The sequence below is a fragment of the Phocoena sinus genome, chromosome 1 (assembly GCF_008692025.1).
Source record: "Phocoena sinus isolate mPhoSin1 chromosome 1, mPhoSin1.pri, whole genome shotgun sequence".
Lineage (NCBI taxonomy): Eukaryota > Metazoa > Chordata > Mammalia > Artiodactyla > Phocoenidae > Phocoena > Phocoena sinus.
Window position 1 is genome coordinate 49,959,963 of NC_045763.1, and position 24,746 is coordinate 49,984,708.

Genomic DNA, 24,746 nt, shown 5'->3' on the forward strand with positions numbered 1-24,746 from the left:
GAAACTTCAAAGCTTTTGCACAGCAAAGGAAACCATAAACAAGATGAAAAGACAACCCTCAGAATAGGAGAAAATATTTGCTAACAAATCAACGGACAAAGGATTAATCTCCAAAATACATAAACAGCTCATGCAGATCAGTATTAAAAGAACGAACAACCCAATACAAAAATGGGCAGAAGACCTAAATAGACATTTCTCCAAAGAAGACATACAGATGGCCAATAATCACATGAAAAGCTGCTCAATATCACTAATTATTAGAGAAATGCAAATCAAAACTACAATGAGGTATAACCTCACAGCAGTTAGCATGGGCTTCATCAGAAAATCTACAAACAAATGCTGGAAAGGATGTGGAGAAAAGGGAAACCTCTTGCACTGCTGGTGGGAATGTAAACTGATACAGCCACTATGGAGAACGGTATGCAGGTTCCTTAAAAACCTAAAAATAGAATTACCATATGATCCAGCTTTCCCACTACTGGCCATATACCCAGAGAAACCACATTCAAAAAGACACATGCACCCCAATGTTCACTACAGCACTATTTACAATAGCCAGGTCATGGAAGCAACCTAAATGCCCATCGACAGAAGAATGCATAAAGAAGATGTGGTACATATATACAATGGAATATTACTCAGCCATAAAAAGAAACAAAATTGGGTCATTTATTGAGACGTGGATGGATCTAGAGACTGTTATACAGAGTGAAGTAAGTCAGAAAGAGAAAAACAAATATCGTATATTAACACATATATATGGAACCAGAAAAATGGTACAGATGAACCGGTTTGCAGGGCAGAAATTGAGACACAGATGTAGAGAACAAATGTATGGACACCAAGGGGGGAAAGCCGTGGGGGGGTGGGGATGGTGGTGTGATGAATTGGGCGATTGGGATTGACATGTATACACTGATGTGTATAAAATTGATGACTAATAAGAACCTGCTGTATAAAAAAAAAACAAAACCTGAAGTAGATTTCAAAAGGTTAAAGATGCATATTGTAATCCCACAAGGAACCATTAAAAATAATGCAAAGTGTTATATCTAAAAAGCCAATGAATGGAATACTAAAAAGTATGATTAACTCAAAGAAGGAATAAAAGGAGGAACAGAGCAACCAAAAAAATAGATAAAAGAAATAGCAGTATGGCAGACCTAAATACAAGCATATCAATAATTACATTAAATATAAATTGACTATACACTTCAAACTAAAGGCATAGATTGTCAAACAATAAAAACGCAAGAACCTAGTTTATGCCATCTGTAAGAGATGCATTTTAAATACAAAAACTGAAAGAGTTTGAAAACAAATGGGCAGAAAAAGATATTCCAAGTGAACAATAACACCTAAGAAAGCTGCAGGGTCTATATTAATGTCAAGCAAAATAATGTCAAACAAAATTAATTCCAGGATATATGCCCAGGAGTAGGATTGCTGAATCATAAGGTAATTCTATTTTTAGTTTTCTGAGGAACCTCAATACTGTTTTCCACACTGGCTGCACCAACTTACATTCCCACCAACAGTGTAGGAGGGTTCCTTTTTCTCCACACCCTCTCCAGCATTTATTATTTGTAGACTTTTTAACAATGGCCATTCTGACCAGCGTGAGGTGGTACCTCACTCTAGTTTTGATTTGTATTTCTCTAATAATTAGCAATGTTGAGCATCTTTTCATGTGCCTATTGGCCATCTGTATGTCTTCTTTGGAGAAATGTCTCTTTAGGTCTTCTGAGCATTTTTCGATTGGGGCATATATCTAGACAAAACTATAATTCAAAAACATACATGCACCCCTATGTTCATAGCAGCACTATTCACAATAGCCAAGACATGGAAACAACCTAAATGTCCATTGACAGATGACCGGATAAAGAAGATGTGGTACATATATACAATGGAATAGTACTCAGCCATAAAAAAGAATGAAATAATGCCATTTGCAGCAACATGAATGCAACTAGAGGTTATCATACTAAGTGAAGTAAGTCAGAAAGAGAAAGACAAATACCATATGATTTCACTTATATGTGGAATCTAAAATGCGACACAAACCTATCTATGAAACAGAAACAGAAAAAGGGACATAGAGATTAGACTAGTGGTTGCCAAGGGGGAGGGAGGCGGGAGAGGGATTGTGAGTTTGGGATTAGCAGATGCAAATTGGTACGTACAGAATGGATAAACAACAGGGTCCTACTGTGTAGCACAGGGAACTATATTCAATATCCTGTGATAAACCATAATGGAAAAGAACATGAAAAATAAGGGACTTCCCTGGTGGTGCAGTGGTTAAGACTGCACGTTGCCAATGCAGGGGGCCTGGGTTCGATCTCTGGTCAGGGAAGTAGATCCCACATGCATGCCACAACTAAGTAGCCCATGTGCCGCAAATAAGGAGCCTGCAGGTCACAACTAAGAGCCAGCACAACCAGATAAATTAATAAAAAAAAAAAGAATATGGAAAAGAATGCATATATATGTATAACTGAGTCACTGCTGTACGGCAGTAATTAACACAACATTGTAATTCAACTATACTTCAATAAAAAATAAATTAAAAAAAAATTAATGCCAAACAAAAAATACTTCAGAGTATTGCTAGAGACAAATAAAAAAATACTTCACAATAATCAACCAGTTCAATAAGAGGATAAAATAATCCCACATGTGTATGCACCTAATAGAGAGCTTCAAAATTCAGGAAGCAGAAACTAACAGAACTGAAAGAAAAAATAGACAAATCCACAGTCACGGTTAAAGATTTCAAAACTCCTTACTCAACAGCAAGTAGACAAAAAATCAGAAGATATAGAAGATTTAATGACTCTATAAACTACCTTAACTTAATTGATATTTATAGAGTATACACTCAGCAAATACTGAATACACATTTTTTCAAGTGATGGAACAGTCACCAAAATAGACCAAATGATACACCATAAAACAAGTCCCAACAGAGTTGAAAAAATTAAATTCTCACAGAGTATATTCTCTGACCATGAAATAATTAATTAGAAATAAACGTTTAGACAAACTCCAAATACCTGGATATTAAATGACTCACTTCTGAACAACACATGGATGAAAGAAGAAATCACAATGGAAATTTTAGAAAATATTCTGACTTAACTGAAAATAAAAATACAACATATCAAAATCTGTGTAACTGAAAACAAAAATACAACGTATCAAAATCTGTGTCTAGCTAAAACAATGCAGAGTGGGAAATTTAGAGCTTTAAATGCTATTCTAAATAAGAAGGAAGTCTAAAACCAATGATCTAAGCACCTACATTATAAAACTAGAGAAAGAGTAAATTAAGCACAAAGTAGAAAAATTAGATTTCATAAAAATTTTAAACTTTTATTGTTCAAAACACACTATAAAAAAATAAAGCAAGTCACAGAATAAGAGAAAATATTTGCACAAATATTTGACAAAGGACTTATATCCAGCATATGTATAAAGAACTCTTACAACGTAAGAATAAGAAGACAACTCAATTTAAAACTGAGTAAAATATCTAAAAAGACAGTTAACAAAAGAAGGTACATGAATGGCCAGTACACACATAAACATATCCTCCACAGCATTAGTCATTAAGAAATAAAAATTAAAAATATAAACAGACTAAAAACATCCAAAATACGGCACAGACGAGAAAACAACTATGTGTTACTTATAAGAGACACACACGTAAGAACACAGAAAACTTGAAAATAAAAGAATGGAGTAAGATGTGACAGGCAAGCACTAACCAAAAGAAAGCTGTCACGACAATACTAATAAAGGAAAAAGAGAACTTCGGGCAAGAAGCATTACTAGAGACAAAGAGGGATTACATATTGATAAAAGGATCAAGCTACCAGTAACTCTAACAATCCTATATGAGTATGCTAAAAATAGTATTAAAGTATAAAAAGTAAAAATTAATAGGACTAAAAGGAAAAACAGAAAAATTCAGCATCACGAGAGACTAACCTCTCTTGGTAACTAGAAAAAGAAAAACGCAGAGAAAAAAATTCAGCAAGGATATAGATGATCTCAAACAACAGATTTAACAAACTTGACAAAATGGACATACGCAGAACACTGCACCCACAATGGCAGAATCCACTTTCAAGCGCACACCATTTTAACAAACTTGGTAACATGCTGAGCCAAAAAGCAAAACTGAACAAATTTTAAAGAATTCACCATTCAGTATATTCTCCCATCAGACTGTAATTAAGCTAGACATCAAAAACAAAAGGTAGATGTTTAGAAATCAAGGAGTTTAGAAACTAAGGAAACCAACAAATGTTTAGAAACTAAGGAATATACTTCTAAACGACCCATGGGTCAAAGAAGAAATTACAATGAAAGCAAGAATATATTTTAAACTGAAGAAAACAAAAACATATCAACACTTGCAATATGACGAGATATTCTGAAAAGAAAACGGCTAGGCATAAATGTATACATTAGAAAAGAAAATGACAAATCAATGACATAAAATCAATGACATAATTATCTATCTAAAGAAGTTAGGAAGAACAGCAGATAAAGCTCAAAGCAGAAGGAAATAATAAAGATAACAACAGTAACTGAAACAACAGAAAACAAATATAGAATAGAGAAAATAAGCAAAGCCAAAACATCTTTCTGAAAAGATTAATGAACGTAATAAAATCTAGCAAAGAGACAAAGCATATATCACCAATACTAGGAACAAAGGGGACATTTTTAAAATGTATCTGTAGTATGCAGGAATCCTTGAGACATTAAAGATATAAGAAGAGTATATCAAAACAACTTTATACCAGTAATACTGAAAGTTTAAACAAAACCTAAGTTCCTGGAAAAACAAAACTTATGAAAACTGATATAAAAATCTGAATAGTAGTTTTACATCTATTAAAGAGTAGTTCCACATCTATTGAATCCATAATTAAATACCCTTCCACAAAGAAATGTGTAGGCCCATATGGCTTTATCCAAACATTGAAAAAATAAATATCACTATTCTTACACAAACTCTTACAAAGAAGAAGGAACACTACCAACGCATTTTATGAGATCAGCATAATGTTGATACCAAAACCTGACAAGATATTACAAGAAAATTCCAAGCCACTACCTCCTATGAACACAGAAACATTCTAAACTAAACATGAGCAGACCAACTCCAGCAATACATTAAAAGGTTAATATAATTGACAAAACTGGTTTATTTCAAAAATAAAAAATTGTCATTTTTTTAAACAAAAAAAATTATTGTAATTTGCCACATTAACAGATTAAAGGAGAAAAACTATAAAATCATCAAGTGCAGAAAAACCATTTGAAAAACTTAATATTCATAATTTTAAAAAATCTCTTAGCATATTAGAAATAGATGGGAAACTCTTATCTGACAAAAGTCAGGTTTAAAAAAAGCTTACAACAAACACCAGAATTAATGGTGAAATATTGAATGCTTTTCCACTAAGATCATGAAGAAACAAAGGTGTCCACCATCAACACTGTGCTGAAGTTTCTGGCCATTGCAATTAGGTAAAAAAAAAAAAGGAAGTATACAGAATGGAAAGGAAGCAATAAAGCTGTTATTATTCCCAGACAACATAACTATGTATATGTAAAAATCTAAAAGAATCTACACACTATTAGAATTAAGTGAATTTATTTAGCAAGGTTGCTGGATACAAAGCCAATGATAAAAACAAACTGTATTTCTCTATATAGGCAAATTTGTTTTTTCAATGACATTGTTTATAACATCAAAAATGTCAAACACTAAGCAATAAATCTAACAAAAGATGTATAAGTCCTACACACACAAAAAAATTTCAAAGCATCACTGAAAGAAATTAAAGAACATCTAAATAAATGGACAAATATACCACCCATGGATTGGAAGACTCAATACTGTTGACACTAGTCAGCTGTCCCCATATTGATCTATATTTGATGCACACAATTCCCATCAAAATCCCAGGCATGTTTTTGTACAGGTATGTGATTTAACAAGCTGATTCTGAAATTTATATGAAAAAGCAAAGGACCAAGAATAGCCAAGTCAATATTGCAGAACAACATTGGAGGACAGAAATCAAGATATCAAGATATCAGATATCGAGACTTGTAACACAGCTACAATGACAATGTGGTATTGGCTCAAAGATAAATAACAGGCCAATGGAATACAACAGGGAGTCCAGAAACAGACTGACATATAGCCTCCCACATTAATGACAAAGAGACACTGAAGTATAGTGGAGAAAAGATAAACTCTTCAATAAATAGTGCTGAGTCTATTAGATATCCACATGAGAAAAAAATTATCTTGGCCTCCTCCTTATATTTAACAAAACAATAAAACTTCTTGGAAATAAAACAGGAACAATTTACTGAAATGAGCAAAGATTTCTTAATCAGAACACAGAATGCACTTACCTAGAGGGAAAATTTCACAGACTGTAGTACATTAAAATTAGGAAATTCTTGATAGAGCCAATCTGTGGCCCATCATTTGGGAACCTCTTAATCTATGCAGTCTGATAATTCACTTAATTCTACTTATGTAACATTCAAAGAACACTGCTTTTGTGAATGAGTAATATCTTGATTTATGAAATTAAATCCATAAAACTCATAATGAGAAATTCAGATAATAGTAATTTTCAATAGTTAGGACTTTTAATAACTACTGAAAACTCAACAAAGAATCAAATACAATTTGAATTTAATATGTGAAGTGGCACTGTTTTCATTCATTTTTAAAAATACAGTTTTACTTTTAATGTTAAATCCTACTAATAATACGCAGTTATCACAGGTGATTAAAAACAGCAGCCAGGCATGAAGTGCCCTGTTAGGTAGATATGAACAAAGCCAACGTAAACCAGAGTAAAGGCCCAGAGCTGCTCTCTGTGGCTAGCAAAAATAAGCCATCTGCTGCAACAAAAATAATCTGAAAGATACAGAGTAATAAGCCTGCTCTTCTACCGTTTATTTAAATGGTGAAAATTCAGGTTGCTTAGCCAGGAATACAGCTACAGTAAGGTAAACCTTTCTCCAAGTGGGGAAAAACAGCTACACATCATCTTACTTACTCAAAAAGCCTCCTTAGATCAGCAAACTAAGGGAAAGGAATAAAATAAAGACAGCAAAGAGGGCACAGACTTAAAAAGGTATTAATGAAAAATTATATATAGCCCAACTTTCATTCTATGCCCATGCCAAACCTCATTAAGATGATATACGTTTATCTTTTACTATGTGAAGGACACTGTGTATTCTCAACTACTAAATATTTTACCTTCGCAGCAAGTTGTAGTCCAATTTTGTCAGCTTCAGCCTCCAGTGTTCTACTATATGGTCTATCAAACATAAACTAAGAAGAAATAAGAAAGAAAAGTTCCATTAAGGCTATTTCATAACAAAAGGAGCAAAAAATGAGATTTTAAAAATTAATTTCATGAAGTACCTAGGATATAGCTTTTATGCTCTCCATGATTAACATTTAAAGAACACTATGGTATAAAACAAAGTGCAGCCTTTATTTCCTCCATCAGAGATTAATTTTTTTTTTTTTTTTTTTTTTTTTTTGCGGTACGCGGGCCTCTCACCATTGTGGCCTCTCCCGTTGCGGAGCACAGGCTCCGGACGCGCAGGCTCAGCGGCCATGGCTCACGGGCCCAGCCGCTCCGCGGCATGTGGGATCTTCCCGGCCCGGGGCACGAACCCGTGTCCCCTGCATCGGCAGGCGGACTCTCAACCACCGCGCCACTGGGGAAGCCCAGAGATTAATATTTTTAAAACACGGAAAGAATAGGAAAAAACCATGCCTGCAAACTTTTGCAGAGTACACAGTATCATACAGTGGACTTGCATTTTTCCAATTATAATCTCTACTTACTATGTAGAGGATTCCCTAAGAAAGCTTATTGATGCAGGATTTTAAATATGACCAAGGAACATTGTGATCTTGCAGTTTTAAAAGAAAATTGAAAAACGATAGCTATATAATAGCCAGTGACACTACTAGAGGATTTATTTCAGTTAGAAAATTAACCATATAGCAGAATGTTCTTTCTTTGACATACTATCTTAATTTCCTCTTTGTTGTCTAAGTATCGATTAGTTAGGAAAATGAACTTTTCTTCCAACTTCAATAAAAGAATACAAATAGATATTATAACTGTAATTTTCCTAATTACTTGTATTTATGTGAATGCTTTCCAGTTAAATACTAATTTTCAGTAAGTACTAAAACTTTGTAGAAGATGGATCAATAGGCAGGATTTTTGAGAGAAGAGCTATTAATTGGGGAAGCAATTTTTCAGAGGTAGCTGCATGTCAGTAATGGCTAGAAATAGTAAAATCAATCTAATCTGTTGTATATGACCACTAGATATGACTTGCTTCCTTCTCGATCATGTCTGTTTTAAGTTGCTGAACTATATTATATAGTGTCTGCACTTTCCATAAGCAGTCTGCAGGTGTCCCAACAAATCTGTCGGTAGTATAACCAATTAAAAACATTGGCTTTAAAAGGAAAGAAACGTGTTCAAGCCCAAATGCTGATGTGTATTAACTATTAGTTCTGGGCTAATTTTTTAACGCCTCTAAGCCCAATAGCGTCATATGTAAAATGGAGCAGTAACAGTACCAAACTCCTAGAGTTGCAGAGAGAAGAAAATGAGCAAATAATAATAATAATAATAACTCCCATTTGTTGAGTCCTTACTTGGTACCAGGTACTGTGCTAAATGCTTTCAATCAGTGGTTCTCAACTGGACGTGATATTGTCCCTCAGGGACATTTGGAAATGTCTGGAGATATTTTTGATTGTCACAACTGGGGCTGGGAAGAGAGGGGGGAGTGCTACTGGCATCTAGTGGGTAGAGGCCAGATGTGTAGAGGCATCTAGACGTGTAGAAGCCACTGAACATACTGCAATGCAGAGGACAATTCCCCACAACAAAGAATTATCTTGTCAATTCTTTGTCAATTCAAAATGTCAATAGTGCCTATATTGAGAAATGCTGCCTTAAATGTGTAATTAAACCCGCAATAATGTTTGAGTTAGCCACTACTGTTATCCAAACTTACAGATAAAGAAACTGAGACCTATAATAAGTGAAGTAACCCGCGGAAGTTCTACAAAATTTAGGTCTAATAGAGATTAAATTCAAACACAGATCCATCTGATCAGAGCCTGTATTCTTAACCCCTGTACAAAATTAATCTACAGTGTTTATCCTAGTGCCTACAATACAACAAGTACTCAATAAATGTTAGCTACTATAATCATTATTAATAGCTTTCAAAACCCTACCTGGTAGCGCTCTATGAGGGCTGCTACATTGTACCCAGCCAGTTAAGTGAGGGCCCCCTACTTCTTCCTTCCTCTCTTCCTTCCTCTGACCAAAAAAATGTCAGCAATTCCCCCTCAAGAACTTCACTACCAGCATTCCCCTCTGCTCTCCAATCACAATGAGCAGGCTTCCAGAGAAAGAAATATTTCCTTGTCACCAAAATTGCTGGGAGGGGGTCCTGATTTAGGGAAAAAGAGTTCAAACAGAAGTAACCCTTACTTTGTTTTCAGTTTAATTATTAAAGAATTATACTCAAATAGGATCATCAAGTATTTCAAGGGAGAAACAGCTTCCAGTTATCTTTCTTATGACTTCATCTCCTGATTCCATTACAGAAAAAGCTATTTATTGATAAACAGGGGGAAAACTACATTACCTTCTCTGACTTCCCAGCACATCAATGATAAAAATAAAATTCAAAATATGAGATTCTATAATCTAAGCAATAACCATTCTTTCTCTTTCCGTTTAAGAACCTTTATTTCAATATAAATGAAACCAAATGATATGCTAACACTGAATAAAAGACTTAGTTATTCAATTTCTAAAGCAATTTGTCTCAAAGAATTTTACACATTGGATTTAAACAGCACCCAGATGGCACTCTGATGGGTGCTCCACAAATCACTGAATAAACAAATAACAGATTGTTCCTAAATAACCAAACCTCCCAGGACAAGAAGAAATATCTGATGAAAGACATAAAATAAAATAGCTAATCATAGTTAAACAAAGCAAATATTAAGATTGCAAGAACTCCTTTCAGTAGTGTACTGTTTTGAACAAGATGGAGGACTCAAAAAATTTTATCAGATGACTATCATTATGCATAAGTACTAAAAACAAAAGTTAACAAACACCTATTAAGACTGTCCTTTCAGTATTTTCCAGGCCACATTAATTTAACTGGGAGTGAGGAGATGAAGGTAGTCAAGCAGCTTCTGCCAACCCTGCGCCCATAAAAGTTTACAGGTTTTAAGAGTTCCCCATTAAAATGCAAATATTTGGGGGAAGGGAGAGTCGTCCAGTGAGTACACCACTGCTACTAGGAGACAAAAGGGGTACGTCTGAAGGTAAAGCAACAGAAGGAAAGAAAGGGTTGTGACTGGGTTTCTCTCTGTAAGAACAATAACTATGCAAAAAAAAAGCTAGCCAAAAGTTGCCAAGCCCTTCTAATCCATCTATCTCCATCATATAAGAGATGTAATATTTTCTAATTTGAATGCTCACTATTAAGAATATCCCCTAAGGGCTTCCCTGGGGGCACAGTGGTTAACAATCTGCCTGCCAATGCAGGGGACACGGGTTCAAGCCCTGGTCCGGGAAGATCCCATGTGCCGCGGAGCAGCTAAGCCCGTGCGCCACAACTACTGAGACTGCACTCTAGAGCCCGCGAGCCACAACTACTGAAGCCTGCGCGCCTAGAGCCTGTAGTCCACTACAAGAGAAGCCACCACAATGAGAAGCCCACACACCACAATGAAGGGTAGCCTCCACTCGCCGCAACCAGAGAAAAGCCTGTGCACAGCAATGAAGACCCAATGCAGCCAGAAACAATAAATTAAAAATAAAAAAAGAATATCCCCTAAAAATAAGAAGACGTAAGACGCTAAAAATTAGCCCCCGTTTTTCGTGGTAAGACTCATGATAAGGTATGAAAACATTTCTGGTACTTTTTCCTTTACAGTAAAATGTCCTCACCACAGGCCATCGCAAATTCAACTTATTGTTTCAGACTTACCTCCTGCAATTTAGACTGAATCCACTGGCCCAAAAGTGCCAAACTATCTCGAGGACAAATGGCCCAAATCATTGTGAGAAAAATCAGACCTAGGAAATCCAGGAAATGAACCAAGCTAGCCTTTTCTGCCTGAGAAAAATCAAAATAATGAAAATTACACTTAATAAATTCAGATAGTACATGCTAACATTTTCTAGTTCATCGTGTGTAACAACATTAAATAATTACATGTGTTTAACTGAATTTCGCCACGTAAGACTGCAAATTCGTTTTCTTCTGTGTGCTTTATCCTTTCCCAGTCTGTTTTTCCCATCTCTTGTGTACATACTTATTAGTTATTCATTCAACTAATATCTACTTGAGCTACTACCACCATTCAGATACAATGACAGGTTCATTAACCTACAGTGTCTTATATTAACAAGCATAATAATCTTGTAAAAATAGGTACAATTGTTCCCTATTTTATAGGTAAACTAAGATGAAAAGAGATTAAAAGAGTTGCCCAAATTCAAAAAGCAATTAGTAAAAGAACAAGGAATCAAACCCAGGAAGTTATAGTTTCTAATACAGTCACTAAATCTTTTTAAAAAATCAAATAAATATGTTTATTATGCTTATACTTTTAGACAGAGACCAAACACTACCTAACATGTGAAGCAGTTAAAACAAGGTCAATTCAGGAAAATATTAGAAATTTATTTTTTAAATAAAAGTCTTTTGACTTCATGACCTAATATGTGAAGAGTCATGCAAGTCTGCAACTTTATCAGCCTGGTATTTCCCACCAGGAAATTTAGTTATATGATTTTTTTGTATTTACTTATAGCAGTAACCAAAAAATGTTTTACTTAAAATAGTTGTTTGGAGTAGTAATATCTAAACATAAGTTTAATGCACTGGACTGTTCATTGCTCCTCACTAAAGCTGCTGAATAAATTTTATTGTAGTGCTGACACTGATAATATAGGAAGCATTACTTGAATGTATGAAACATGGCTAACAACTAAAAATAATCACCTAGAATACTTCTGAATATAATCTGCCTTCACAAAGCATTCTTTGCTTCATTATAAGACTCATGAAAGACAATTATAGAATTACTTTAGCACTAAATGATGAAGTCATTATACAAGAGAAAATCCTTGTAATTAATTATTAAAGAATATAATTGTTATTACATAATCTTAGAAAACTAAAAATTTTTTTAAATTTGTATTTGTGAAATGATGAAAATAACATAAAATGGAGACTCCTAAAAGAGAACATAGTATTGACAGTGTCTAAGACCTCTAACAAAGAAATATTAATAACTATTTCCTATTTTTAAGACCATTTGCTTTTTATGTCTTGTCTAATTATTGCTCTTGCACCGATAGAGATGACAACATTATGCTGAACAAGGCACTGACCCAGATGCCAGAAAAATTAATGTGCTGAAATGAACACCTTTTAAAAACTAAAAATGGCCAAAATTGATTGATTTTGCAGTTATAAAGCCATTTCTAGAACGATATAACGTATTTCAACTGCTTAGATTTATTCTTGTATGTATCCGTTTAAGGAAGAAATTTTTTTCTATTTTCCTGTAACTCAGAAGAAATAAAGGAGATAATTACTATTTGCGCTCTAGAATAGCACAACTTTGGCCCACCTCATCTTATTGATACTCTAAGGAAAAGACAGAATTTGAGATGACATTTAGAGGGATTAATAACATTATCATTTCCACTTGCATTTCTGATATATTCACAATCCTTCCACTATTTACCTTTGTGTTTTCAATTAAAAAATACACCTCTCGCTAATCATGTAAACAAATGAGCCATGCACAATTTTTAATGAATAAAAATAAAACTATGAGTAAACAAATATATTATTTTTCTAGATTCACACCAAGTCAAACAGATGTATATTCACAAGGGTATATAAATCTACCTGAATTCTATGATCTATGAGAAAAGTGCTGCCAACAGCCGGGTAACTGTGGGAAAAGGAAGCAGTGCCAGACTTGCAAACAGAAAAAAACCTTGATTAAAGTTCCAATTCCGCCAGTTTGTCACGTTAGTCATGTTATTTAGGGTCTTTTTAAACATTAGAGACCTCGTATATAATATAGCAGCAGTCCCCAACCTTTTTGGCACCAGGGACCGGTTTCATGAAAAACAATTTTTCCACGGACAGGGTTGGGGGATGGTTCAGGGGGTAATGCGAGTGATGGGGAGCGGCAGATGAAGCCTCGCTCACCCGCCTGCCGCTCACTTCCTGCTGTGCAGCCCAGTACCAGTCGACGGCCTGGGGATTGAGGACCCCTGTAATATAGGGATATTAAATACCTACCTCATGAGGATAGTATTAAAATTATGAATGAGAAGGTATTAAAAAACTCAGTAAACTGTAAAATGGCAAGGTATCATTATTATTACTCTGCATTAATTATACATGGCATATCATTCTAGACATTTTCAAAGATGCTCAAAGCTATCCTCTGAGAATGAATAAAAAAGTAAGAAAACATTTACCACTTGAATAGTAGTATCACTTTCCTACAGTTGATTTGCTGACTAGATTCTAAGTATGTTAATAATTATGGAAAGTTTAAAATCTAATTTGAAATAATTACAGGTTGAGAATAATCACTTCTTAGCAAAAAAGACAGATGATAAAAATAGTATTTAACAGAAACACTAATTATTCAGTATCAAACACTAAAGATGATAAAAATTCTCAAAATTGGCCAATCATACTTTCTCAGGTAACAGAAGTCAATTATTAAAAACTAAAATTCCATCATAAAAAATAACTGAAAAGATTCAGTTCTCTAAGAGATTTAACTTGCTAATTTCAAAGGAGTGTTTCAACAACTGAACATTCATTTTAGGTACTTACGGCATGTTCAAGTACTGCATGTGCTATTTCGTGGCCCAGAAGGAAGGACAGCTGATGAATATCAGTCACACTATTTAAAAGCCCAGTGAAGATAAACACTTGTCCGTTCTGCACCATAATGAAAATAATGTAAGGAATTACAACAACATAAAAAACAAGGACGTTAAATTTAACAATTAAAAATTAGGCTGGGTAACATTTACTTACTGGAAGCACAAAGGCATTTATATCTGGGGAATCAACCACGTGAATTACCCAATTGATCTCAGAGATCCCTGGAATATCTTTATTGCATTCAATTAAATGATGAACCACTTCTTTAACAGCCATGTATCGGGTGTCTTTCTCAGTTAGCATATCATTTTTAAATTCTTCCATCCACTGAAAGATTAAAAAGAAAAGTAGTCTCTAAGAGAGTGTTAGCTCTACAAAATGTTTATATTGCTTTAAGGAGTGCTATATGGCACTTACTGTTGAACACTTTAATTTCTAAATATGTAAAAATATGCACATATTAAATACTCAAAAAATTTCAAATTTGAATTATTTATGCAAGGGCAATCTGGTTTCTCACAAAGAGAATAAATTCTAATAACTAAGATTTTTCATATAAATTGGTTGAAATAAAAATTCACTCATCTTTTCTATTAGCCTATAAACAAATAAAATGCTTAAATATGATTTCTAATTTCCTAAATATTTTAGAAAACAAAACATTGCCTAGAGAACAGAAAGATTTCATATAAGAAAGTAAAATACAAAAGAAAATTACTTTCATAACATACTGAATAGAAAAACACCCTATACTTATTAAGAAAGTTAAACTTCCTCCAAAAAAGGACACTTCATTAATTTTAAAGTGCTTTAGCCAGATAGATTGAAATTACTAAACTTTTAGAACTAATGGGCATATCATTTTCTCTATATTATGCTAATTAAGACTAAACACCATATGAAGACACTTTTTCTGAAGCTATATTTATGAGAGTCTCATAAATATAGCTTCGAAAGTGTACTTCGAAAAGTGAGGATGTTCTTAAAATATTAAATTTCCATAAAATGTATCATTTCTTTCATATATGAATCAAGAAGTCCGTAACCTTCCTCCTTGAGATGCATTAAAAACATGATTTTATAGAATATGAATTTGAAAGTCTTTATATAGCATTTTTTAAAAGCACAAGTCACCAGTGTAAACTGTCTGAAACAAAGAAAAACACTGAAGTAGATACAACAAACAAAATTATATGTAATTACAGTACTTTATAATAATCCCATAAGAGCATGTGTTTGCATTTTCATAACAAGCAGGTATTATATTTGTAGGCTAAAAAATAAGAAAAAAATATATGTACATGTATATAATTTTTTAAAGCTTCTTAGTGATATAAATGGTAGAAGATAACACTAATTTAACACTAGGCCTTTCTCAATCTTAACAGAACACTTTCCTCAAACTTGCTTCTAACTAGACTATTCTAAGAAACATCTCAAATCTCTGTATAAACTGTATAGAAGAGATTGGTCTTATCTTTATTAAGAACAATCTTTTTAGTGAAAAACCATTGTTATTTCCTTTTTTATGGTAACTTTCCATTAACAAACTCAGAAGCTCAATTGAAATAAAAATCTAACCATGACAAAGCTGTCAAGTGAGGTTATAAATTCCACAAATATTAATTGAGCATATACAGGCACACCTCAGAGACACTGTGAGTTCAATTCCAGTTCTCGATATCTTTTTTTTTTTTTTTTTGCGGTACGCGGGCCTCTCACTGTTGTGGCCTCTCCCGTTGCGGAGCACAGGCTCTGGACGCGCAGGCTCAGGGGCCATGGCTCACGGGCCCAGCCGCTCCGCGGCACGTGGGATCTTCCCAGACCAGGGCACGAACCCGTGTCCCCTGCATCAGCAGGTGGACTCTGAACCACTGCGCCACCAGGGAAGCCCTCGATATCTTTAATGAGATATTCACCACAAAGTGAATATCTTAGTAAAGTGAGTCACATGAATTTTTGGTTTCCCAGTGCATATTGTGTGCAACAGCATTATGTCTAAAAAAAAACAATGTACATACCTTAAAGAACACCTTATAGCTAAAAAATGCTAACCATCATCTAAGCCTTGAGCAAGTCATAATCTTTTTTGCCTAACAAATATAATAATAATGAAAAGGCTTGAAATATTGCAAGAATTACCGAAAAGTGACATAGAGATACGAAGTAAGCAAATGCTGTTGGAAAAATGGCACCGATAGACTTGCTTGACACAGGGTTGCCACAACCCTCCAATTTTTAAAAATGCAACATCTGCAAAGTGTAATAAAGCAAAGAACAATAAGATGAGGTTTGTCTATACTGTTTATGTGCCAGGCATGAGAGATAGAAAGATGATCCGTCCTCAAGGAACTCACTAGTGGTATAAAATGTTTAACTACTTGAGTGACTATACTTTCCAAGGAGGTTAAGACTTCTGAATTCCAACTTTATTTTGCATTCAAAAAATATAATAAATAGCCAAAATTGATGTGCGGGGGGGGGGGGGGAGAGAATATCTTATTCTACTTTATTTTCAAGGTACAAAAATTCAAATTACAGATCTATTTATTCAAAAAATATATACTAAGCACTACTTTGTACACTGTGCCAGCACTTAAGATGAAATGATAAACAGAATAGACAGGGTCTCTGACCCCCTGGAGCTAGTCTAGAAAGGGAGACAGATCAACAGATAAATAATTATGCAAATAAATATGGTGTTACCCTCACGATAAGTGTTTTAAAAGAAAAGGACAGTATGCAAAGAGAAAAGTAGGAGACCTAGCCCCAGTACAGCCAAGCACAGAGCATAGCTACAAATGACTAATTCATAACGCAGTCTGTATGAAGGATACCCCCTAGAGCCTAACGTAGACACCCTGCCTAACCCAGTCAGGATAATCAAGGAAGGCTTTCCTGAGAAAGTGACATTTAAGGTGACATGTGATGAACAGGAGTTAGCTGGGTGATACAAGGAAAGGCAATGTAGGCAGTAGGAATACTAAGCATGAAAGGTCTGAGGCCTTTTGGAAAAAATACTAATTTGCTATCAGAGATTAAATTAAAAACTAGTGCATCTTTCATATTTAAGAAACTTTCCTCCTTTGAGTATTACATCAAGCAATGTAGTTAAAAACAATTCTTTCTACTTACCGCTTCATATTCCAGTTCTGATAAAAGTCTGAAATGTTCTTTCCCCAGTAATAGAAGCTTGCTCCTTCCTGTGACTGGACTCACTTCCAGGTGTGTAAAATAAAATACTACAAAAAGCAATCCAAAACTACTCAAACCAAGGAATAACTTCCATTTATTCTTCCTTACACTTTCTTTAAATAGTTCCTTCTTGTTAGGAGGAAGTGCCTGCCACCATTTCCTTATGCCCCTGGAGCAAAAAGAAAAATTCAAAGTTCTGATAATAGAATCAGTACATATCACCAAAACTTAATGCTTATGCTAAAATTCTGTCATCAAATACTTGAATTTTTATATTTTTCTGTATAGATGGTTTTTTCAGTTTTTAAAAATTCTTAGCTAAATGATGAAAATGTAATCAATTATATGGAGCTATAGTTAAAAAATTCTAATGCTCATTCGAATTTTCTTCAGTTATTTTAAAGGTAAATGCTAAATGAGAAGCTGTTTTACTATAACTACCATTAACATTTATTGACCGTTCAGCACATTCAAGGTACTCTTCTAATGCTATACGTATATCACCTCATTTAATCTTCATAATAATCCTGTTACAGAAGAGAAAATTGAGACTTGAGAGAAGTTAAACAATTTATACAAGGTTGTAGAGTTAGTAAGAGGAAAATGAGGCAAGGGAGGCAATATAATAGGGATGAATTGCCCAGATAAACATCTGAAGGCGTTATGGTACAACAAATCTATACCTTTAACCACCACTGCCCCCACTGCTCGTCAGACATCTGAGACAATGTGCCAGTACTTCAGTAAGGTACAAGGGAAACTATCTGAGCACTGATTTTAGAAACAAATATTGCTCAGTAGCAGAAACTCTACTAACCCCTCAAGAACATGACAAAGGAGAGGGAATAAGAGCATAAGCACTGTAAATACAGAAATGAGAGATTTTATAGGTAACATCTGGGGAGGTCCAGTGCTACCAGGCAACAACAGACTCTCTGCTGCTTATTCGGGTTCATGGACATTTTGACAACCAGTAATGTTTTCAGCGCTGGAACAGAACTTTTCCCCTATGAGTTCATCTGTGAAATTACAACAAGAATTTAAAATATATACATCATTCTCTTGACAAAATTTATTTTATAAAATAACTTCTTTGAGTTATCTTAATCTTGTTAAGTGACACACCTAAAATGCCTTTAAAGTGTTTCAACCTAAAAAGATTCAGATCAAACTACGAAGTATACTTATTTCCAATTTAAAAGTTTATGACATTATCATTTAAAATGTATGAAAACATATCCTAAAATAAAATTTTAGGTGATTTACAATAGTAATATCAACAAAAAGTTAAAAATAAATAAATAATTTAAAAGGATGAGAAAGAGTTATTGGCCCAAGAACTTGGTCTGAGTTGTGACAAAGATTCTTTCCTACCCCGAACTCTACTCAGACTCCCCTGAACTGTTTTTCAAATAGGCCTTGTCTTTTGGACTACTGTGTTCATCTCTGCATTGTCCAATTTTAGCAAGAATGCTGCTAGGTCAATTAACTCAGAATCCCTTATCCTCCATATCTGATCACAATACCCAATCTGTCCTTACCATTCATCATCCCCCAGGTGATATCTGATCACCCACACCTGCCTTCAGCAATAAATCTAGTAGGTCAGTTTGGGTGGAATCCCCCCTTGCTCCTGATGTTTCCCCTCTGTAGTTTTCCATCTACCAACTCCCGCCCTGCCCACATAGCCCATGGTGTATTCAGAGCTGACTCTGGTTCTATGCAGAAGTTTTCTCCTACTGCAGAAGTTCTGAATAAAATCTGTTTTTACTTCTTTAACTATTGTCTAGCTCTGGCTTTCTTTGATAGTCATTACTTAAATTGAGAGCTAAATTAGCTGAATATTTTCTGAGTGCCAAAGCCTAGTCATAAAGAACACAATAAATTACAGAGTACAGGTCCTTGATTTTTGATAAAAAGAAAACTGGGTTGGTTAGTATGGAAGTAAGAAGGCTAGAAGGCACTTCATAGTTATCAAACATAAGAAAAGTTTATAACGAGACAATACTTAACTTTACCTTTCTTCAATCTTCATGGAGCAAACAAGAGAAAACAGAATTATGAGGGGGAGTTTTAAATTAAATATGAAGTATTACTTAGCTGAAAAAAAACATTAACTATTATAAAGGATCACAAAGAGAAAATAAAGACTTGTCAGAAACAGAATAGAAAAATAAATAAATAAAAATACTAATTAAGAGTTAACGTGGCTAGGAATGAGCCCTTTCTTAAGTAAGCAAAGTTCTTCAGTTTCATGCTCCATTGTCTCAAATTCCATGAACAAAAAAGGAATGCTTGTAAGTACAGTTCTTATATGTGAGTTGTAACAAACATTTCTGATTCTTGTCATCATAAATATAAGACCTTTTAAATAGTGTCTATATAAAATATACAAGAATAATTTTTAAAGATCACATTTCTGTACTATAATATGCAGCAGATGATTTTAAGATTATTAAGGCATACATAAAATAACTGAGTAGAACCAACTGTTTAGAAACTGAATTCTGAGCTAATTATGGGAGGGAAATCTATCAAGTTTTCTTTAAAAGTGAGTTTTACAGATACTTTTTAATATAAGAGTTTATATTTTAAAGAGCATTTTACCTGCCCACAATGATAGCCAGTAGCTTCTGCACTGGTTTAAGAATCATCAACAAGAGAGGAACCGGAGCAGCTTGAAACCGTGGAGAAGTATGGAAACTCCTGATGTCTCTTGTGGGTAAACAGTTTAGACGATGCACCACTGAAAGCGCAGGAACTACTAGAACGTCTTTCATCAGTAACTGTCTTGAGAAAGAGTTATTCCACACAGTACATTTTTGGGTAATCATCCAAGTTTCCTTACTTCTGATGCTCAAGAGGCAACCTGTTCTTTTGTTATTAAAAGTCCTACAGAAATGAAAGTTTTCAGGCAAAAATGTCCATCTATCACCCTGATTTACTCCCAGGCCCAGAGGCTTATTTACTATACTGTTAATTTTCACTTGATGACGGTCCAGTGAGGTTACAGCTTGTGTGTTACATTTTCTCCAGCTGGTCAGTAAATTAAATCGGAAGAAAACACAGTTTCTAGCAGCAAACTGCAGTCCACAGATGAAGCTCATCTTTGTTTTGCTTGATTATCTGGAACACAATATATAAACTATAAATATCTAAGCAAAATACTTATTACCAAACTGGGAATATAACACTTATGAAAAAGGTGTTCTTCCTTTAACGTATCTCTGACTAAATTACCTTGGGTTTCAACTCACTGCCCCCTGCAGCAACTCCTCTTAACAATAAAAACCAAAGAGGTTTTACTAACTTTTAACTCAACAACATGTACTTTCAAAATCTGGATTTTTTCCTTTGTTTCATTTTTTAATTTTAGTTGGGGGAGTCTATTTTTATTTTAACAGCTAAATTAGTTGGGGAATAAGAAATGGATTAAACAAAAACAGCACTAAGTTTCAGCAATTGGCAGCAATGGGGGGAAAGAGTATTTAATGGAATAATAAAGTCTAACATAAAATGCATTTTTAAAAATACAGATTTGTGGGACTTCCCTGGTAGTCCAGTGGTAAAGAATCCGCCTTACAATGCAGGGGAAGCAGGTTCGATCCCTGCTCCAGGAACTAAGATCCCACGTGCCGTGGGGTAACTAAGCCTGCATGCCACAACTACTGAGCTCATGTGTCTCAACTAGAGCCCACTGTGCCACAATTACAGAGCCCACGTGCCCTGGAGCCCAAGCACCACAACTAGAGAGAGAAAACCCGCACGCCACAACTAGAGAAGCCCACACACTGCAACAAAAGATCCTGCACACCTCAACAAAGACCCTGTATGCCGCAACTAAGACCTGACGCGGCCAAAAAAATAAATTAAATATTTTTTTAAAAACCTAAAAAAAATATATGCAAAAATAAATAAAAATAAAATACAAATTTGTTCCTTTCAAATATAATACTGGCACTTCTGATTCAGGTCAATACAGAGTAAAAGGGACTTATCCTGTCACTGAAAATAACTAAAAGAACAGAAAGAATATGTAGACCTAAATAGACATTTTTCCAAAGGCACACAGATGGCCAACAGGCACATGAAAAGATGCTTGATATTGCTAATTATTACAGGAATGCAAATCAAAACCACAATGAAGTATCACCTCACACTGGTCAGAAGGGCCATCACCAAAAAGTCTACAAATAATAAATGCTGGAGAGGGTGTGGAAAAAAGGGAACCCTCCTACACTGTTGGTGGGAATGTAAATTGATACAGCCACTATGGGAAAAAGTATGGAGCTTCCTTTAACAGAGCTACCATATGATCCAGCAATTCCACTTCTTGGTACATATTCATAAAAGACGAAAACCCTAATTCAAAAAGCTACATGCACCCCAATGTTCATAGCAGCACTATTTGCAACAGCCAAGCCATGGAAACAACCCAAGAGCCCATCAACACAATGGAATATTACTCAGCCATAAAACAGAATGAAATACTGCCATTTGCAGCAAGATGGATGGACCCAGAGAATACTATACTTAGTGAAATAAGTCAAATATTATATAATATCATGTATATTTAGAATCCAAAAAAATAATACAAATGAGTCTATATACGAAACAGAAACAAATTCACAGACATAGGAAACAAACTTATGGTTGTTGGGGAAAGGGAGAGGGGAGGGATAAATTAGGAGTATGGGATTAACAGTTACAAACAGCCATACATAAAATAGGTAAGCAACAGGGACTTTCTGTATAGCACAAGGAATTATATTCAACATCTTGTAATAACCTATAATGGAAAATAACCTGAAATATATACACACACACAAACTGAATCACTTTGCTGTACACCTAAAACTAACACAATATTGTAAATCAACTATACTTCAATTAAAAAAAAACAGAGACAATAAGTAAAACAATGGTTTCAACGTACTGAACATCAGGCAACGAAGAACAGTCATCCCTGAGAAATGGGAAACAAATTAGGCGAGCCCTACAACTGCCCCAGCCTTCTGCCGGAGTTTCTAGGCCACCATGCAAAGAGGGGAAACCTAGCGCAGCCCAATGGTCCTCCTAAATTAAAGAGATGAAGCTGGGAATTCAAGGATATTGAACTAGTTATACATATTGCATATGTTTAAGAAGTTAAAGGAAAGTTTGGACATGTTATGTAGAGACATGGAATACATTTTTTCAAACGATCAACACTGAATTTCTATATTTGAAAACTATAATGTCTTAGATAAAAATTACACTGGATGAGACTAACACCAAATTAGACATTGTATAAATAAAGACTTATGAACTGACGTATCAATGAAAAACTATCCAAAATGAAATGCAGAGAGAAAACAGACTTTAAGAAATGCATACAGCATCACTGAGGTGTGGGATAACTCAAGTGACCTGATATATGTGTAAATGGAGACCCTGAAAAGTGGAGAGGGATAGTAGACAGAAAAAAAAAAAAAAAAAAAAACTTGAAAAAATAATGACCAAAATTTTCCAAATTTGATGAAAACTGTAAACCCACAAATCCAAGAAGTTTAACAAACCACACACACAGGAAACACAAAAGAAACTACTTTAAGGTATATCAAATTTCTTAAAACCAATGAAAGAGAAAATCTTAAATTTGACACCTTGGATTAAATGGATACATTCATTGAAAAATACAAACTACCAGAGCTCACTCAAGAAGAAATAAACAACCTGAAGAGCCCTATACCCAATTTTTAAATTGAATTTATAGTTAAAAACTTTCCCACGAAGAAAGCTCCAGAACCAAAAGGCTTCACTGGGGAATTCTACCAAACATTTAAACAAGAAATAATAATAATTCTATATAAACTCTTCCAAGAAATTAAAAAGGAATAGTTTGCAACTCCTTCCATAAGACCAGCACTACCCTGATACCAAAGACAGAAAAAAAATTACAAGAAGACTATAGAATAATATCCCTCATGAACATAGATACAAAAATTCTTAATAATATTCAGGAAATCTAATTCAAAAATATATTAAAAAGACAATACCTCGTGACCAAGTGAGGTTTGTCTCAGGAATGCAAGGTTGAATAAAAATTCAAAAATCAATCAATGTAATTCACCCTAACTGAAGAAAGAAACACTACATGATCATCTCAAAAGACACAGAAAAAGCAATGGATAAAATCCAACAACCAACCCTGATAAAAACCCAGTAACTAGGACATCTACAGGAACCTATAGGCAACAGTACGTTTATTGGTGAAAGATTATACTTTCCTCCTCAGATCAGGAGCAAGGCAAAGATGTCTGCTCCCACCACTTCTATTCAACATTATACTGGAGGTGCTAGGCAGTGCAACAGAATTAAATAAATAGATACATAACTAACTAAACAAATGGCACCCAGATAATAAAGAAGTAAAATGATCTTTGTTCCTAGATAACATGACTGTCTATCCAGGAAATCCAAAGAAATCTACAAAAAAAACCTATTAGAATGAGTTTAAGGTGGCAGAATATAAGAGCAATACACAAAAACACTAGCAAGTGAGAGAAGCCAGACTCATACACAGGAAAAAAAATACACAGGAAAGGACACTACTCTCTCTCCAAAAATCATGCTCTATGATTTCAGCTTTAGAATATAAACTGAAGTTTATATATATATAAACTAACTATATATAACAATATATAGTTAGCAGACTAATTTATACTTATAGAGAAATCAGAGGATGGAAAGGTAAAGAGGGGCAAGAGGAGGGATTACAAAGTTTGGGGGGGCAACTAAAATGTTCACTATTGTGGTTGTGTCGTTGGTTTCATAGATATACACGTAAGTCAAAACATGCACGGTTTAAATATGTCCAACTTATTGTATATCAACAATACATTAAGCTATTTTTTTAAAAGGTACTAAAAAGAGACAACCAAATGCAATGTGTGAACTCTGATTAGATCCTAATTTGAAAGAAAAAAATTTGTTTTAGAAGACAACTGGAACTATTGGGGTAATTTGAATACGAATTTGCTTTTAGGTTATTTTAGATAAGTACTGCTTATTTTCTTAGGTGATAAAGATGTGGTTATGTAGGTGGATATCTTATACCTGAAATGCTTGCTCAACTCTCTTTTCATGATGAATAAAACTTTCAAATTTTATAATAAAAATACATTCAGACATACACACAGGACATAATGGCAATACAGAAAAATGCTAACAACCTTTGTATCTAAGTGGTGGTTATATATGTGCTCATTTAATTTTTTTCCAGTTTTTTTTAGTGTTTCAAATCTTCATAATAAAAGTTGCAGGGAAAAATACATAAATCTAACTCAGTCTAGGCTAATACAATATTATCTGGAAAGATGCTTCAGAACATCAATTTTCATAAATAGTATTATCTATACATCAAATTATTTGAAAATTACTCAAATTTTTTACATACTCAGTAATGCTTAAAACACACTAGTATATACAAATATAAGTAAATC

General features: G+C 34.3%; 1 protein-coding gene across 7 annotated transcripts in view; it reads right to left on the reverse strand.

Moving 5' to 3' along the window:
• Nucleotides 1-24,746, reverse strand: part of OMA1 (OMA1 zinc metallopeptidase) — a 71,403-nt gene that overhangs the window by 44,642 nt on the left and 2,015 nt on the right. For all 7 annotated transcript variants that reach the window (XR_004346826.1, XM_032612313.1, XM_032612293.1 and 4 more), the window contains 6 exons: nucleotides 19,870-20,388; nucleotides 17,203-17,431; nucleotides 14,221-14,394; nucleotides 14,014-14,121; nucleotides 11,125-11,253; nucleotides 7,322-7,396 (listed from right to left, as the gene is read on the reverse strand). Coding sequence is in view for 6 of the 7 variants with exons in the window: in XM_032612313.1 (XP_032468204.1) it covers nucleotides 7,322-7,396; nucleotides 11,125-11,253; nucleotides 14,014-14,121; nucleotides 14,221-14,394; nucleotides 17,203-17,431; nucleotides 19,870-20,369 (1,215 nt within the window). In the remaining variant the exon portion in view is untranslated. The remainder of the gene's footprint in view (nucleotides 1-7,321; nucleotides 7,397-11,124; nucleotides 11,254-14,013; nucleotides 14,122-14,220; nucleotides 14,395-17,202; nucleotides 17,432-19,869; nucleotides 20,389-24,746) is intronic.